At 54.3% G+C, this 17,932-nt stretch overlaps 2 protein-coding genes across 2 annotated transcripts; one reads left to right on the forward strand and one right to left on the reverse strand.

The window, feature by feature from the left end:
- On the reverse strand, positions 1 to 12,001 carry ZMAT2 (zinc finger matrin-type 2). Its single transcript, XM_071570048.1, has 6 exons — positions 11,909 to 12,001; positions 7,040 to 7,130; positions 6,467 to 6,590; positions 4,588 to 4,661; positions 2,550 to 2,695; positions 1 to 824 (listed from the first exon to the last, which is right to left on the reverse strand). The coding sequence occupies exons 1-6, from the start codon at positions 11,924 to 11,926 to the stop codon at positions 681 to 683; spliced, it is 597 nt and encodes a 198-aa protein (XP_071426149.1). The 5' UTR covers positions 11,927 to 12,001; the 3' UTR covers positions 1 to 680.
- LOC139678841 (histidine--tRNA ligase, cytoplasmic-like) lies at positions 12,002 to 17,786 on the forward strand. Its single transcript, XM_071570047.1, has 12 exons — positions 12,002 to 12,213; positions 12,333 to 12,452; positions 12,840 to 12,935; positions 13,731 to 13,856; positions 14,002 to 14,109; positions 14,539 to 14,637; positions 14,960 to 15,053; positions 15,161 to 15,288; positions 15,374 to 15,616; positions 16,308 to 16,424; positions 16,739 to 16,885; positions 17,125 to 17,786. Exons 1-12 carry the CDS (start codon positions 12,052 to 12,054, stop codon positions 17,179 to 17,181), a joined length of 1,497 nt encoding a protein of 498 aa, XP_071426148.1. The 5' UTR covers positions 12,002 to 12,051; the 3' UTR covers positions 17,182 to 17,786.
- Positions 17,787 to 17,932: the final 146 nt, after the last annotated feature.

Here is a 17,932-nt window from a genome sequence, read left to right on the forward strand (position 1 = left end):
GACCCATTAAAACAAATCATTTATTTCTGGCAAACCACACACCTTTCTTTGATTGGCTCTATCCTAGACCAGTTGCAGGGAGGAATTTCTGCCCTGCCTTAAAGATACCAAAATTATGGGATAAAACACAGAGAAAAGCAGGGAAGTCTCCCTTGCAGATAAAACACACAGGAAAGTTTCAGCAACCCAGACTCCATGCAGCCACCAGCTCTGCTCAGCACAAGCCATGAAGACACAGGTTGTACCACTCACACCACTTGTTGTGGTACATTTCCTTCCCATCCTAAAAAAACCTGGATCTCTCCCTGCATCTCAAGCACAGCCTGGGTGACAACTAGGGCCTGGCTGACAATCCTGATTAATCCTGAACCAGGCCACCTGTGCAGAATGGCTGCACTTTATTGACACAAAAATGCACCCAGCAGAGCAGTTCCCTGCACGCACACGGCCACAGAGCAGCTGAGCAGCCAGATCTAGGACACAGAAGGAGATGGGAAGCTAATGAGAGGCGGAGCTTGTTCTGCAGCACAGGTAGAGCATGGAATCACTTTTCGACTCCTTCAGCCAACTTCTATACTGAGAGATTTACATACAAGTCCTCAACCAAGTCTTTGAAGACTTATCCAGAGTTCCCTGGGTAAAAACAAGATGTTTAGAGAAAGAGGAGAGTCCGGAGCTGCTCAGTGATTCTTTTTGGTTGAGCCGAAACCAGAGAAACCCATCACAGCTGCCATTTCATCATCCTCTTCAAAGGTCAAGTCTTCCTCTGCCCGCCTCTTCTTCTCTCTCTGCTTCTCCTTCTTGTAGGCTTTGGCCTTCTCCTCCTGCAACAAGGGACACAAGAGCAACACAAATGGCATCTCCTGAGCTGAGGGAGCTCTTGAGACAGCGGGCACTGCACCGCTAACACAAGTCCTGCCCACAGCACCCAAGCTGAGCCTGAGGAAACAGACAGCAGAAATTGTGGTCTGTAGCCTCCAAGGATGAGGTTTCCCAGAGAATCCAGACCACCCCACCTCCCAGCTGAAGAGCAGAGCCACAAGCACAAGGAGTAGCCAAAAACAAAGTGTTATGAAACTCTCTCTCCTGAGCAAACATCACAAGTCTTGCCTGTAATCAAGGCTGAGGCAAGAAGGAGCTGGTTTGAAAGCAAGAGGCTGTTCCCTCATCCGACGCCCCGTGCCAGTGACTGTGATGCCTGTTGGCTCTCGGCCTGGCAGAGTGACAGCTGCTCACTGGAACAGAAGCTGAAGCTCTGAGCAGCTTTGGCGGGGGGGTGTTGGCATCAAAGGGTTTGTGCTGCTCTAATCAAAGTGTTTTGCTCTGTGAGGATCACGAGCCCTGGCACAAAGCCAGGTTTGTACCAGGTGACACCAACCATGGCTTCAGCTCCCAACTTACCAACTGCTCCTGCCATCCCCATCACTGCCTGCTGTGTCGTGCCCTGGAGAAATGGCACCAGGAGTTGCTGCTGATTTCCTCGCTGCCATCCACGGACTTGGCAGCAGCTTTTTAACCCACAGCACCCTCTGTGCTGGTGGGGCACCTCCCTCCTACCCCACAAACAGACAGGGCTCAGCAGCACCACAGCCTGCCCGAGAGCAGAGCATGGGGCTGCTCTGTGAGCACCTGAGAGCTCCCCTGCGGTGAAGGGCACTCAGCAATAGGACAAGGGGGCACGATGGGCTCAAGCTCTGCCAGGGGAAATTTAAGTTTGAGATCAGAAACAAATTCTTTCCTGAGAGAGTAATCAGGGATTGGAATGGGCTGCCCAGAGAGGGGGTGGATTCCCCATCCCTGGAAGTTTATAACCTGAGATTGGCCATCTGGTAAAGGGACTGGAGTTGGACCAAGGGTTGGACTTGATGAACTCTGAGGTCTTTTCCAACCCAATCGATTCTATGATTCTATGAAGCAAAGCTCAGGGCTTGGATAGGGAGACACACATGGTCAGTGATTTGTAACCTTAGGTGATGTGGCAACTGATGGAGGGGAAGCACCCATAGAAGCTCCTCAGCTGTCAGAATTTTGTTGGGTTTTCAAATCAACTTGATTTTCATGTTTACTGACACATAAGCCTTGGTTTGAGAGGAATCTGCTCTTTCACTGCCTCCTCACACATCTCACACCACAGCAGGCTGCCCACAAAGCCCTTCCACACATGAAGAGGCCACACAGGAGCAACTGCCATGTGGGGGATTCCAGCAATCCTAAGAACCATGGAAGAAAAGGAACAAAGATGCAGATCTGCTATCAGGGCACACAAGTTCCAACACAACTAATGCAAGACAAAAAAAGAGGCTTGTGCTGCTCAGTCGAAACCTAGAGCATCAAAAATTATCTTCACAAAAAAGAGGAGAAAAGGGGACAGGGACAGCAGCAGACATTTTTTTAGAAAGCAAACAACAAAGAACCCCACAGATAGCAGTAGAGAAGCCCATGCTAGCAAGAACAAGGCTTCTGTGGAACAAGATTAGGAACCAGGATTGATTTCCTCCCAAGACATGTTTCTGGGGAGCTTTGCTTCCTCAGTCATTGCCCAAACTCACCTCCTCACGGAGTTCCTTCATCCTCTCCTCAAAGTCATAGTCCTTCTGCTTCTCCTCCATCTTCTTCTTGTTCACCTCAAAGCGTTTCTTCACCTGGTCCAGTGTGGAACGCTCCACCCGCATGGACATGCCCAGATTTCTCTGGTCTAGAAAACAGCAGTGGATCCAGCTGTGTTCAGCAACACTTGCAGCCTTGGGTGCTCTGCACAGTCCCCATCCCTGATCCCTATTAAACAGCACAGCAGCCTCTTCCTGCCCATTATCCATCCCCTCAAAGGAGCTTCCAGGCCCGGACTTCACCCATGCACAAGAATTTCTTAGGTCAGAGGGCGAGGGCTTTAAGGGGACACCATAACCCAAACCAGCAGTGACCATAACAAGCCAAACTTTACTTGTAGTAAGAACACTGCCTATTGTTTTCAGCTTCCCTCTTTGGATGCTCCTCATCATGTTGGGGCTGTGATGCTTCAGGAAATTTAATCCAGGACCAGTTGAATAAAAAAGGGTCTGAGTGTTGAAAAAGGAGCCATAATAAAACTGACAGACTGGCACCTCTCAGCTGTGGGCGACAATAAATGAGACATGAGTGGCACTCAGAGATCCTGATTACACAGGACATTCCTAACTGAAGCAGAAACAGGAAATATTAAGCCAGGCTGCTAATTTGGTGTCTCTTTAGAGCAAGATTCCCAGTTTCTCACTCATGGACAAGCCTAGATTGGAAAGGCCACCCTGCCATGTCTCCAACCAGCATTCCTGGGTAAATCCAAAAACCCTGTTAACTCCAGCAGCCATGCATGAGTCTGGTCCAGGCATGCAGCAGCACTTGGAAGCTCAAACTATACACCAGGAATAGCAAGAGGGCTGCCAAGAACAGGCGGTTTTGAGCCAGATTTATGGACTGGATCAAAAGTCCCAATGTACTCCTATCAACATACTGTGCATCAGCCACTTTCCAAACCCAGCTCAGCCCTGCATCTCATGCCCATCCACACAGACATGTCAGGATTTTGGATTCCAGACTCTCTCATATGGATTTCCTGCTAATCTCCCATCATGTCAAACAAGGCATGTCAACACCCTCCTCCCATTCACAGAAAAGCACAGGGCTTTAACACATTGGGTTTTCTTCTTTGAGCTACAGAAACCAGCCCTCAGGGCTGTTCTAACCCCCAGTTCTCAAACTGTCTCCTGTGCAGCTCTGGAGCACACACATCCCAGCCTTTCTGCAAAGGGGCAGTTTGGTGACCTTCACAAGGAGCCAAAAACACTTTCAAGGGAAGGAACAACACAGGAGTGTGTCAGTGTGTCCTGGTGCTCCTTTACCTTCTTCATGTTCCCCCACTCTCTGAACATGCCAAGGAAAAGCAATGCCCATGGTCAGTTTGATGAGGGTACAGTCCTCTTTTTTAGGTTGAACACACCAAGGGAGCAGACTGATGAACTGGGAATTCTTTCCTTTTGTCCTTATCTTGACTTAACTGCACCATCACAGCAGTGAGACACAAAGCAGAGTGAGGTACAGGACACCACCACCATCACACTGCTGGACTGAGCTCCAGGATCAAACTGCCCCCCTCCTGCCTCTGCTCATCCTCTGTCTCCATCCTCACAAGCTCTGATCCCTACTCTGGAGCTCAGGGACCAGCCAGTTTTGAGCTTCACACTTAACCTCTACAAAGGTAAGCCAGTCTCAGACCTTTTACTTATCCAAAACTCTCATTACAGTTTCAGTGCTGTAAAAAACCTCTCTCCCTATTTTCAGGGATTTGCTGACCCTGGGAAAATACACCTAACCAGAGTACACCATCACTATTTCTGCTGGGTTTATTCCATGAAAATGAAATGGTCCAGCACCCTGGAAGGTGCCAGGAGATAAAGGGACCACCTCCAAAGCTCTTGTGAGCAAACAGTCCCTACATCCTGATCTCCAAAGTACACTGATCCATGGGTGAGTGTTCATCCCTCAGGCACAGGTGATACAGGAAAGGAACAGCCCTCCAGCTCAACCAACCAGAGGCACAGAAATGATCCTTACGTTTTTTGCCATTGATGTGATCCAAGAAGTTAATGGAATCTTTCACCACGCAGTCACATACATTACAGTAGTACCTGGCAGGAGAGAGAGAACAGATTAACCCCAAAGCACAAGAGAAACCTCATCCCATAGAAGAGCTATTTGCGACAAACTGCCTGTCCCCTGGGATATGGGACTTTTTCCCAGGACAAGAGGATCCAAGTGAAGAGCAATGGGTACGGGCACACCCCAGATGGACAGAGCTGCCCTGGAAGTACCAACTCTTACAGCAACACCTCTCTGATACAACAGGTCCTGCACTTTGGCCACCCCAACCCCCTGCAGCGCTCCAGGCTGGGCACAGAGTGACTGGAGAGCAGCCAGGCAGAGGGACCTGGGGGGACTGAGGGACAGGAAGTTCAACAGGAGCCAACAGTGTGCCCAGGAGGCCAAGAAGGCCAATGGGATCCTGGCCTGGATCCAAACTAGCGTGGCCAGCAGGCCCAGGGCAGTGACCCTTCCCTTGGACTCTGCCTTGGGGAGGCCACAGCTTGAGTGCTGTGTTCAGTTCTGGGCCCCTCAGTTGAGGAAAGAGATTGAGGGGCTGGAGCAGGGCCAGAGAAAAGCAACGAGGCTGGAGAAGGGACTGGAGCACAAGTGCTGTGGGGAGAGGCTGAGGGAGCTGGGGGTGTTCAGCCTGGAGAAGAGGAGGCTCAGAGGTGACCTCAGCACTGTCTGGAACTCCCTGAAGGGAAGTTCTGCCCAGGTGGGGGTTGGTCTCTTCTCCCAGGCACTCAGCAATAGGACAAGGGGGCACGATGGGCTCAAGCTCTGCCAGGGGAAATTGAAGTTGGAGAGCAGAAAAAATTCTTTGCAGAGAGAGTGCTCAGGCATTGGAATGGGCTGCCCAGAGAGGGGGTGGATTCCCCATCCCTGGAGGTTTTTCAACTGAGATTGGCCGTGGCACTGAGTGCCATGATCTGGTAAAGGGACTGGAGTTGGACCAAGGGTTGGACTTGATGATCTCGGAGGTCTTTTCCAACCCAATCCATTATGTGATTCTATGATTCTGTTCTATGAAACCAAATTCTGAGCTGCTCTGCAATGCCAGCCACAGCATCTTTCCCTTCCAGTCACACCCAGCTGGGTGGGATGGACTCAGTGACACAACATGGCCTGTCTTCCCCCAGGGCACGGGTGGCCACCAGCTCCTTTGCATCCACAGCCTGTCATGTGGCTGTAAGGTGAGTCCTGCTATCTCCATGACCTCACAGAGCAACTCCCTGAGGAGCCTTCTGCTCACCTGAAGAGATGTTGCAACAGCCCAGCCAAGGGCTGCACTTGCACCCCTGGATGCTGTTCAGGCTGCACATCTCCCTGGCCCCACTGCCCAGGGACACAGGAACAGGCTCACTCCTGAGATGACACAAACTCAGCACAATCTTTTCATGCTCTTAAGGTGAGCTCAGAATCCCTTCAGCATTTGGTGGAACACAATCCACAAAAACACCATTCCTAAGGACAGGTATCGGTGTTTCTCCTATTCCCTGTGCACAGGTAAACAGATCAAAAGCTCAAATCAGCAGCAGCCTTGGTCTCAGTGCAAGCAGGCCTGGCTCAAGAAAACCAAGCAGGCAGCAAAGATTTGCCTCCATTGTTCCTACAGGTGGGCAACAGTGCTCCCAAGGAATAATGTCCAAAGGGGCTCAGCCTGCCATGTCTCTTCCATATATTACCCTTGGAGACACAGTTTATGAGTAAACCAGTGCAGTCCCACCACCCAGGCTCCAAACGTGGGAGGAAACCAGCCCCTGGTGCCCTGTGAATGGCCCCTGCTGTGTCACAGCCCCCCAGTCTCAGCAGCACAACTTAAAACTCCAACAAGGAGAGCACAACCCACCCTCCCATCTCTGACTGAGGGGTAGTTTTGGTGATGACAATGGTTTTCCCCAGCTTGGATTCCAGGTCCACTTTGTAGTCCCGGTGCCGTAGCAGCTCCCTTTTGACGGGCTGAGCTGGTTTGCCTGAAACATAAAGAAAGATCAAGCTTGACTTGATGTTCCCCTTGGTGAAGAAGGCCCTGCTGGGAACCCATGACTACCTGATCCAGGCAGAAAATGCCCCTTTGTTTTTACATCAGTAAAGGACGTAATTTCCTCCTCACTATTTCCCAGTACCAGGTAGAATTCCGAGGTATCTGCAGCTCTGACCTGGGTCATATTCTCATTGCTCCTTGTTCCCAGGGGCTGACTGTACCCCTCCCTCCCCAAAGAACAGGCACATAAAGGTTCACATTAATCTTTTCTATCAAAAAAACATACTCAGTGGCAAACATCAGAAAAAGGGTCAGAACAAGCCAGGTCCTTCCCTTTGAGATTTGACTTCTAGCTGCTGTCTCCCTCCCAAACTCCAGGGATTTGGGAGACACGCTGTCAACCCAGCACAGCTTGCCTGAGGCGAGCACACTACGCACCATCTTTCTCCCTCTCCTCCGTGAGCCGCTTCTCCGCAAGCTTCTCATATTCATCCTTGTCCCACTTCCGGCGGAAGTCCAAGTTCTTGGCCTGGGAGGAAACAAAGTGCATTTCCATTTATCATCCAGCCTGATCACCTCTGAGAGGGAAAGTGGGGAAATCACTTGGAAATTAGGGGCATTATGTTACATCCCCATGTCCTGTTTTCCTATCTAGGAATGATGGATGCGGCTTAAGAGAATCACTCTCAGGTACTTCTGGAAGGATTTCAGAGCACTGAGAGAAGAAATGAGTTTATCTCAATAGCTCCTGAGATGACCATCCAGGCTTCTGCCTTGAAAACAGACCCAAATGGGATTGAAACTGCTGGATCCACAACCTGGGAAGCGCCCCCTGACAAACACAGCACAGATTACACCTGCTCAATTGAACCCAAGCTGCACATAACAGATGAGGAAGCTGCGAAATGCAGCCTGAGCTAGAAAGAGTTTGATCAAAACGCAGGAGCAGGGAAGGCTGTTACAGGCATCGAAATGCCAACTTTGCCATGACATCAGAGGCACCAGCGTGGGATTTCCAAGCACTGCAAAGTTGACCAGAAAGAAGGGGAATCTGAAATGAGGGGAAGATTCTAAGGACAGAAAAATTCATTCCTATTATGGAGTTTTATTTCAGTGATGGGTTTGATTGAGCATAATGAGCTCCATATTTTGGAGGGAAAGTGAGGCACAGGAAGGGAATGTCTCACAGGATGGCTTTGGATGTGGATGAGCATCCAGGAGGGGATGCACAGAGCTGCTTCCCTCCCATCTGGGGGGCTTGGTAGAAACCCTGTCAAGGCAGGGCTTGGAGGCACCAAGGAAGCTCCTGTACAGAATGCACAGAGAGCTGTCCTGCTCCTGCAGCTTCACACAGAAACACCCCTGAGCATGCTGGGCCTGGGGAGAGGCTGAGGGAGCTGGGGGTGTTTAGCCTGGAGAAGAGGAGGCTCAGAGGTGACCTCAGCACTGTCTGGAACTCCCTGAAGGGAACTTCTGGCCAGGTGGGGGTTGGTCTCTTCTCCCAGGCACTCAGCAATAGGACAAGGGGGCACGATGGGCTCAAGCTCTGCCAGGGGAAATTGAAGTTGGAGATCAGAAAAAAATCCTTTCCAGAGAGAGTGCTCAGGGATTGGAATGGGCTGCCCAGAGAGGGGGTGGAGTCCCCATCCCTGGAGGTTTCTAAACTCAGATTGGCCATGGCACTGAGTGCCATGATCTGGTAAAGGGACTGGAGTTGGACCAAGGGTTGGACTTGATGATCTCGGAGGTCTTTTCCAACGCAATTCTGTGATTCAGCAGCTCCACAGAGCTCTCTCTGGCAGTGACAGGGTAAGTTCACAGAATCATGGAATGGTTTGGTTTGGAAGAGACCTTAAAGCCCATCTCATTCCAACCCCTGCCATGGGCAGGGAAAACTTCCACTAGACCAGGTTGCTCCACTGTGGTCCTTGGCTCATCCAACCTGGCCTTGGACACTTCCAGGGATGGGGCAGCCAGTTTCTCTGGGCAACCTGTGCCAGGGCCTTACCACCCTCACAGGGAAGAATTCCTTCCCAATATCCCATCTAACTCTGCCCTCTCAAAGTGGGAAGCCATTTCCCCTTGTCCTGAGACACCACACCCCTCTACAGTGTCCCTGTACAGCTCTCCTGGACCCCTTTCAGCACTGGAAGGGGCTTTGGGGTCTCCCTAGAGCCTTCTCTTCTCCACACTGAACAACCCCAGCTCTCCCAGCCTGTGTCCAGAGCAAAGGGGCTCCAGCCCTTGGAGTAATTTCATGGCCTCCTCTGGACTTGCTCCAATAGGGCCATGCCCTTTTTGTGCTGCAGTTCCAGAGCTGGATGCAGCACGTGTGTGAAGAGATGCTGAATTCAAGTGAAGGCACTGATGAACACAAAGACTGTTTTCTTGGGTGGATTTTCATCCAGTCATAGAATCATAGAATGGATTGGGTTGGAAAAGACCTCCAAGATCAGCAAATCCAACCCTTGATCTAACCTCACTGTGATCACCAGCCCAGGGCACTCCGTGCCCTGGGCTGGTGATCACATTGGGGTTGGATCAAGATGTGGATTCTCACTCAGTGCCACATCCATAGAATCACAGAATGGATTGGGTTGGAAAAGACCTCCGAGATCATCAAGTCCAACCCTTGGTCCAACTCCAGTCCCTTTACCAGATCATGGCACTCAGTGCCACGGCCAATCTGAGTTTAGAAACCTCCAGGGATGGGGACTCCACCCCCTCTCTGGGCAGCCCATTCCAATCCCTGAGCACTCTCTCTGGAAAGGATTTTTTTCTGATCTCCAACTTCAATTTCCCCTGGCAGAGCTTGAGCCCATCGTGCCCCCTTGTCCTATTGCTGAGTGCCTGGGAGAAGAGACCAACCCCCACCTGGCCAGAACTTCCCTTCAGTCCCCAATGCTGAGGGCAGAAGTGACAGCACAAGAATCTCTTACACTCACATCACTCTGACCAAACCAGTTCAGGCTCTTCCCAGTGTCTGCCCCATCTGCACCTGGGATCAGTCATGGTTTAACTCAGCCACTTCCTGACTTTCCTGAGCAGATAACTCCCATTTGGGTAGAGCTGCATTTCCCTCAGCATGGCAGGGAGAGCCTCTCAGTTTCACATTAAAAAAGGAGAGATGTATTTAAAAACACCTCTGGGAGAGAAGGACCCCCCACACTCCCCCCGCCTTCTCCGTTCAGCCAAATCAAGAATCCAATCACAATCCAAAGGACACAAATCCCATTTGGAGCTACAGCAGCAGCACAGCCATTTAAGGTTCTCTCCTCTGGCAATCCTTCAAATGGAACGAACAACCACTGATAGGGATGAAAATGCCTTGGGGAGGCGTAGAAAAATTCTCATTTATTCCCAGAGCTTTCTTAAGCACTTTAAGGTTGTCGTAACAGGTTTTATTAACCACCCTGAGCAAAAGAAAAGAAAATATCACAGAGTGTAAATTAACGTTTGGGGGTATTTTCCAGACTCTCCTGCATGCCAGGCATTATCACAAATCGTAGCTGGTGGGAGTCTGCAGAGGGGGAGGCTTATTTGCTGCCTCTCTCTGCTGTTGTAATAAAAGGAAAAGAGTATTTTGCAGCTCTTTTACTGATCTGCCTCATCCAGGCATGGGGAAATTAAACCCAACTGCACGACAAGATCTTGGTTGGACAATATCTGAAGGCTTGTTTCTGAATTGCTCTGGTGGAGGCAGGGGGGCTGCAAGCCCCAAAATCTTTATCTCAGAGAGGATTTACCAAATTAGTGATAACAATTAATAACCAGAAGTGCCCCACAGCCTCCTGGAGATAAACATCAATGATCTGCTCAGTATCAGCACCAAAGCCTATTAAGTGATAGAGGTGCCTCAAGCCTGACTCAATCCAACAGGAATTCTCAGCTGAGAACAAACCAGAGGTCCCATCTTCCTCCCGGGGAGGTGTCCTGCTCCTCACCTCCCTCACTGCTCCAGAAAGAGTCACCAAATGGTTTGGGTTTGGGTTGGAATGGAGCTCATCCCATTCTGCTCCCTCTGGAACGAGCAGGGTCACCTCCCACCAGCCCAGGTTGCTCCAAGCCCTGTCCAGTCTGGCCTTGGACACTCCCAGGGATGGGGCAGTCACAGCTTCTCTGCCCAACCTGTGCCAGGGCTTCAGTTCTCAGCAAGGAGCTCCAAGGAAGGAAAGATGGGCCAAAAAAAGCAGAAAAACAGTCCCTGTGCTGCCAGCAGCAATTTGGGGCATGACTGCAGGTGTTCAACCCTCCCTGTCACTCCCATGAGGCCCCATCGATGGCATTTACCTCACTCATCCCACCCCAGCATTCCCCTTTAAGGCTGAAAAAGATCTCCAATATCACCAAGTCCACCCAGTGCCCAATCCCCACCTTGTCACCCAGCCCAGAGCACCGAGTGCCACATCCAGGCATTCCCTGGACTCCTCCAGGGATGGGGGGACTCCACCACCTCCCTGGGCAGCCTCTTCCCATGCCTGACCGCCCTTTCCATGCAGAAATTCCTCCTGATGTCCAACCTGAACCTCCCCTGGCACAGATGGAGGCTGTTTCCTCTCATCCTGTCACTTCAGTTGTTCTCTGGGAGCACAGCCCGATCCCCACCCGGCTCCCCGCGCCCGTCAGGGAGTTGTAGCGAGCGGTTTCTCCAGCAGGACAGTGTGAAATCCAGCCGGGAAACAGGCAACCCCTTCCCAGGGTGGCCGAGAAACCACAGGGCAGGACAGGAGAGGGAAGGGAACGAGGGATCCGCCTGCATGAGCCATCGTCCCTCCCGGGAAGTCCCTGGGATGGGGTGGGACCTCCGGGGGTTGGGGCGGGTCAGTCTCAGGCTGGGACAGGCGGAGGCCAGGCAGGATCACGGAACTACTGAGGCTGGAAAAGACTCCTGGGACCATCGAGTCCAGCCTATGACCCAACACCACCTGGTCAGCCAGAGCGGAGCACCGAGTGCCACGTCCGAGTCTCTCCCCACACACCTCCCGGGACGGGCCCGCACCACCGCCCTGCTGGGGCCCCGCCAGCCCGGAAGGCATCGGGGCCTCCCACAGTGCCCGAGACCCGCCCAGCGCCCACACACCGAGGCGAAAAGTGCAGGGCCGATCCCCCTCCCACCCCCGCGCTCCTCATCCCCGAGGGGCCTCTCACACCGCGGCCCATCCGCGGGCCCCGAGCGCTGCCTCGCCCCACCCCGCCCCGCCCCGCCCCGCCCCTCCAGCGCGGCCCCCCGGCCCTGCCGAGCCCGGGAGGAGCGTCGGGGGTGGCGGCAGCTCCGACCGCGGGGGCAGGAGCAGCACCGACACCTACCCCGCTGCCCGACGCCATGGCGGCCTGAGGGCACCGCACCGACAACTGTCGCGCGGCGCCGTAAAGCGCGCCCGCCCGGTGTCACGTGCGCCTATTCCCGGTGTCACGTGGTCCCGTTCCCGGTGCTCCGGTCCGTCCCGGCCATGCTGCGGTTCGGCCCCATCGCCGCCGCCGCCGCCCGCCGGGCCCCACCGCGGCCCCGGGAGAATCTCACCCTCCCCTGGCCGCCGTCCCTGTCCCGGCAGGTGCGGGCGGCGGGCGGTGGCGGCGGAGGGAGGGTAGTCCCGGTGCTGAAGACGCCCAAGGTAAGGGCGGGCAGCGCGGGCGGTCCCGGTGGGCCTCGGTGGGTCCCGGTGGGCCCCAGTGGGTCCCGGGCGCTCCCCCTCGGCCCCGCCGCTCACGGCTCGTTCTCTGTACCGGGCAGGGCACCCGCGACCACCCCCCGGTGCAGGCGGCGCTCCGGGACCGGCTGCTGAGCGCCGTGGTGTCCTGCTTCAAGCGGCACGGGGCGGCCGCCATCGACACCCCCGTACTGGAGCTGCGGGTGAGGAGCAGGAGAACTCCCTGAGTGCGGGTCGGGACCCCCTCGGGGACTGCGGGGTCTCCACGGGGGCTGCGGGACCATCTCGGGAGCTGCGGGACCACCATATGGGCTGTGGGACCCTCTCTCTGCACCCTCCTTCAGGGCCGAGGATCTCCCCCTTCCCCCGGGGCTTCAGGAGAGGTTTGGGGGATCCCCCGTGTGGGGAGGGCAGGTGTGCCAGCCCCTCTCGGGGGTCTGTGAGGGGCACAGGGAGGTGTGCCCGTGTCTGAGGGGCTGGAGGGGGGATGTGTGATGCCCCCTTTGCTGTGCATGGGGCAGGGTGGGCTCTGTGCCCCGTCCTGGGGGACCCAGAGCCACCTGGTCACCATCCCCCTTGTCCCTCACCAGGAGACGCTGATGGGGAAGTACGGGGAGGACACGAAGCTCATCTACGAGCTGCAGGACCAGGGAGGGGAGCTGCTGGCCCTGCGCTACGACCTCACTGTATCCTGAGCTGCCATGGGGACAAGTGTCACACCAGGGTGGTGGCCACCTCTGCCTTGTGGGGTCCCCCTTGCCCTGCCCTGCCCTGCCTGCAGGACCCACAGGGCTTTTGGAGCCCCTCGGCCTCCCTACCTGGTCTGGCTGTTCTTGGCATGACCCCACCACACACCACCCCCAGCCAGGCCACGACCCACAGCAAAGCCCCTTCCATGGGCTGCAGACTTGCACCAGTTTGCTCCACGGTGCTGGTTTTATCTTCTCCCAGTTACAGCCCCCCCCAACCTCTGCCCTGCCCATCCCACTTTTCCATTGCCATCTGGAAAGGTGTTTGCTGCAGGTGTCCGTCCCAGGCCTTTCTCCACCTCCACATCTCACCCCAAAGCTCTCCTATTCAATGTCTGTGTGGATGTGCCATGCACTGAATTCCCTCTGATCACACTGAGAGAGGGTGGAATAAGGAGAGAGGGTCAGTGTGTGTGTGTGTATTGTCCTGCTCTGGGTCAGGAGGAGGAAATGGATGTGCCCCAGTGCTGGAGGAGCTCAGGTGGTTCAGCATAGTCATCCTCAGCCCAGGCTGATGATTTTCCTAAAACCAGAATACACTGAGTTGGAAGGGACCCACAGGCATTATCAAAGTCCAATTCCTGTCCCTGCACAGGACACCCCAAGAATCACACCATGATTGTGAAAACACTGGGGAGCAGCTGGCAAAGGGAAGGGGAGATGAGCAGCTCTGAGCTTCAGTTTGCAGCTCTGGGGACCTCCCTGTTGCCATCCTTAACTCCCTGGGCCCAGGTGCCCTTCGCTCGCTACCTGGCCATGAACAAGATCACCAACATGAAGCGCTACCACGTGGCCAAGGTGTACAGGAGGGACAACCCGGCCACGACGCGCGGCCGCTACCGCGAGTTCTACCAGTGCGTGAGTGTTGGGGTGGCTGCTGCTGCCCAGGGCAGGAGGGTGTTCCTGGCTGGAGTGCCTCCAGCTGCTGTGGAGCAGCGTGGTGGGCCTGGCCAGAGCCCCCCAGCTGTGCCACAGGAGCCTCCGTTGCTGCTTCTGCCCCCAGGACTTTGACATCGCCGGGCAGTTCGACTCGATGATTCCCGATGCCGAGTGCCTGAAGATCGTGCATGAGATCCTGAGTGACCTGCAGCTCGGGGACTTTGTCATCAAGGTGAGACTGGCTGGGTTCTCTGTGCCACAGTGGGAAGCACTGGTTGTTCTGTGGTTTTACACAGCAGCAGCTGGTCCCTGCTCTGAGGCTGATTCAGGAGTTCATCCCACCTCTCTGCCTCCTCATGCTAAAGGCTGGACCTCAGCCTGGGGTTGCCTTGAGCTGGGATTGCCAGGAGGTTTCCTGAGTCTAGAGCTGGTAGAGTTCTCTCCAGGACTAACCAGTCCCCTGCAAAATTCCAGCAGCCAACTATACCCATAGAATCACAGCATGGTTTCCATACCTCTCCACCTTCTCTTCCTTGTGGGATTGGGACACTGGGGAAAAGGCACAAGGAAATGCCAGTAGCTGTAGATTCCCATGCACTGGGACAGAAGGAATGGCACTGGGTGGATGTCCCTGAGCTGAGTGTGCCTCTCCCTCCTCCAGGTCAACGACCGGCGGATTTTGAATGGAGTGTTTGCTGTCTGTGGCGTCCCAGAGAGCAAGTTCATATCGGCCTGTTCCACTGTGGACAAGCTGGACAAGGTCAGCGTTGGGCTTGGGGAGATGCTTGTGGTCTTGGGATGGGTGTCTTGAGCTGGGCAGTGCTATGGCTGCTCTTGACATGTAGAGTGTCACAGCAGTGAATCTGTTGGAGTGGGTGAAGAATTTGGGGATTGCTTGAGTGTGGTTAGGAATAAAGCCTGGTGATTCCAGTGGTTTGTTAAAAGTTCCTGTGAGAGAGAGAGAGACAGATGATTAGTGAGACTGCTGACTGTTGTCCCACATGAGTTGTGCTCACATGGGCTGGGAGAGGCAGTTGGTGAGGAGAATGTCCTGCAGCAACAAATGTTCTCTCCCCTTGCAGGTGCCGTGGGAAGAAGTGAGGAACGAGATGGTGGGAGAGAAGGGGCTCTCTCCCGAGGCTGCAGATCGCATTGGGGAGTATGTCCAGCTCCACGGTGAGCACTGTGGGGTCGAGCCCCAGGCAGGGAGGGCTGGGGATGGAGGGTGCACAGGACACACACCCAGCTGGCCGGGACCACCATGGCACGTCTGGTTCCCACAGGTGGGCTGGACCTGATCGAGCAGCTTCTCCAGGACCCAAAGCTGTCCCAGAACAAGCTGGCCAAGGAGGGGCTGAGCGACATGAAGCTGCTGTTTGAGTACCTGACGCTGTTTGGCATCACAGGGAAGGTGAGGAGGTGCAGGGGCAGGAGGGGGTGCTGCCCTCGTGGGCCCCCCGAGCGCCCGGTGACGGGGCCACCCTCGTGCCCTGCAGATCTCCTTCGACCTGAGCCTGGCCCGGGGCCTGGACTATTACACAGGGGTGATCTTCGAGGCCGTGCTGCTGCAGCAGGAGAACGAGCACGTGGAGGAGCTGGTTGGGGTCGGGAGCGTGGCCGGAGGCGGCCGCTACGACGGGCTGGTGGGGATGTTTGACCCCAAGGGCCGCAAGGTGCCCTGTGTGGGGGTCAGCATCGGCATCGAGCGCATCTTCTCCATCCTGGAGCAGAGACTGAAGGTTGGTGCTGCAGGCAGGGCATTGGGGAATGCTCTAGGAAGGCTGCTGTCATTAATTAGAGCTCCATAGCTCCACCGTTTTCAAGGGACAATAATTCTGGGAGAAAGGGTGGCTCCTCTCATGCCTGAGTGTCCGTGCACAGAAGACAGAGGCCTTTTCTGCAACCCATCAGGATGCACGTGTGGGCAGCATTCCCGAGGAGATGCCAAGGAAATGTTAGATGCAGCCCTGAGCTCTAGGCCTGACTTCAAGCTTTGTGCCCAACTCACTTTGCTCTTGTCTCGTGCCTGTGAAGTTTTCTGTCCTGGGGATTGTGAAGTGATGAATTCGGTATTGTCTGTGACACTCTCTCTGTAATGAGCACCCCAGGAAAGCCCCTGAGGAGATTCATCACCCTGTGTTTAGTTCTGAGCTTGTGATTCATAGCAGGGGAGGCTGAGGCAATGTGTACTGGAAGAATCAAAGGAGACATTGGAGAGCTGTCCACGTCCCATCTGGGAGGGAGGGCAAGGTCCCACAGGAGCAGCAGCACACAGTTAACTGCTCTGACACAATGCAGGGTCTCTGGGGGGCTCATTAAAGGTGCCCAGCTTGTCACTCACTGAGTTAAGGTCTGGAGATGAGGTGAGGTGCTGGGAGCTGCTCATTCCCTCAGAGCTGGTCAATCCCACGAATGTGTCTGTCCCTCCAGGCTTCTGGGGAGAAACTTCGCACAACTGAGACTCAAGTGCTGGTGGCTACACCCCATAAACAGTTGCTTGCTGCCAGACTGAAGCTCATCTCCGAGCTGTGGGATGCAGGGATCAAGGTAAAGGAAGGACTTGGGCTTGGTGGTGTCACGGGTAAGGGAGGGAGAGCCTGAAGGGAGCTGTAGCACAGCAAGGCCAACTCCATTAGTTGTGCTCTCTTCAAGATCTGGGCCTGTCTGAGATCATAGAGCCATTCAGTTGGAAAAGACATCCAAAATTGGGTCTAACCATTAGATCTAGGCAGGCACAGAAGGAGAACAGCCCAGAGCACTGAAGACAACCCCTTAGTGAAGGGTTTGGTGCTGGCTGCTTTGCTCCTGTAGACATCAAAGCAATTTTGGGTTAGTGATTCACCCTTCCCACTCCCTGCTAGGCAGAGATGCTGTACAAGAAGGACCCAAAACTGCTGAAGCAGCTGCAGTATTGTGAGGACACAGGGATCCCCCTTGCTGCCATTGTAGGAGAGCAGGAGCTGGCAGATGGAGTCGTCAAGCTGCGAGATGTCTCAACACGAGAGGAGGTGAGAATGCCCTTTTAAACCAGGTTTCAAAATGCTTCCGAACTCTAGAGATCACTGAAAGGCTTTGGGTTTTCCCTCAGTGGCATTGTTCCTTTGGCAAGCCAAAGCACAGGTCTGTTGGGTGACTCCAGAAAAGCAGTCACAAACTGCACTGGTATCCACAGCAAGCCCTTGGTCCCTGGAACTGGGCTCTGCTCACGGTTCTAATGCTGCTACTTCCCCCTATCTTTGCTTTGTAGGTTGATATCCCAAGAGGAAAGCTTATTGATGAGATCAGGAGAAGGCTGGAGCCCTGAGGACCTCTCTGGCTAGAGCTGCTTGTCTGAACTGCTGTACAAGTGGAACCCTGCAGTGCCCTTAGCCATTCAACCAGCTGCGGTCTGGTTACCATCCACCAGCCTAAGTCTCCTTGCCTGGGCTGAGACAGCGAGAGCAGAGGAGCAAAGGGGTTTTAAAAGCTGTGGGACAGTGCAGTCACCAGGTTAAGGTTCTGGTTAAGTGCTCTGAAGGACAGGATGAGCCTCTTAGTTCTTAATAAGTGCAGTCCGCATACCTGTGCAGCCATTTCCATCACTGCAGGTGCTTTTCCATGGGCACAGATGGATGTGCAGCCCATGAGGATCAGGCTGAGCTCTGCAGTGGGGAGGGGCATGTTGGGCACCTGCAGGCTCAGGACAAGGGGCAAGGGGGGGGAGTGGGAGGGCACCCCCACCCCTGCAGGGGTCAGTCCCCATCCCAGCCCACACCTGGGGGCTGCAGGGGCTGCAGGACCAGCCCAGGGGAGGGAAGGGGAGCCCCATCACTAGCAGGACACTCCGAGGGGCCGGAGCTGCGGCACCTGGAGGGACTCTGTGTTTTTATATATTAAACTGATGTGAAGAAACTCAGACACCAAAGCTCATCAGTGTTGAGCAGCATTCCTTTTCTAACAGCACTGGGGAAGCACTGGGGATAGTCCTCCATAAATGCCTCCAATGGGATTACAAAAGCAAAAACATTGTCCTTTCATTACACATTAGTGTTAATCCTGACTTTCCACACCTCCTC

This window comes from Pithys albifrons, chromosome 15 (genome assembly GCF_047495875.1).
Source record: "Pithys albifrons albifrons isolate INPA30051 chromosome 15, PitAlb_v1, whole genome shotgun sequence".
NCBI classification, from domain to species: domain Eukaryota; kingdom Metazoa; phylum Chordata; class Aves; order Passeriformes; family Thamnophilidae; genus Pithys; species Pithys albifrons.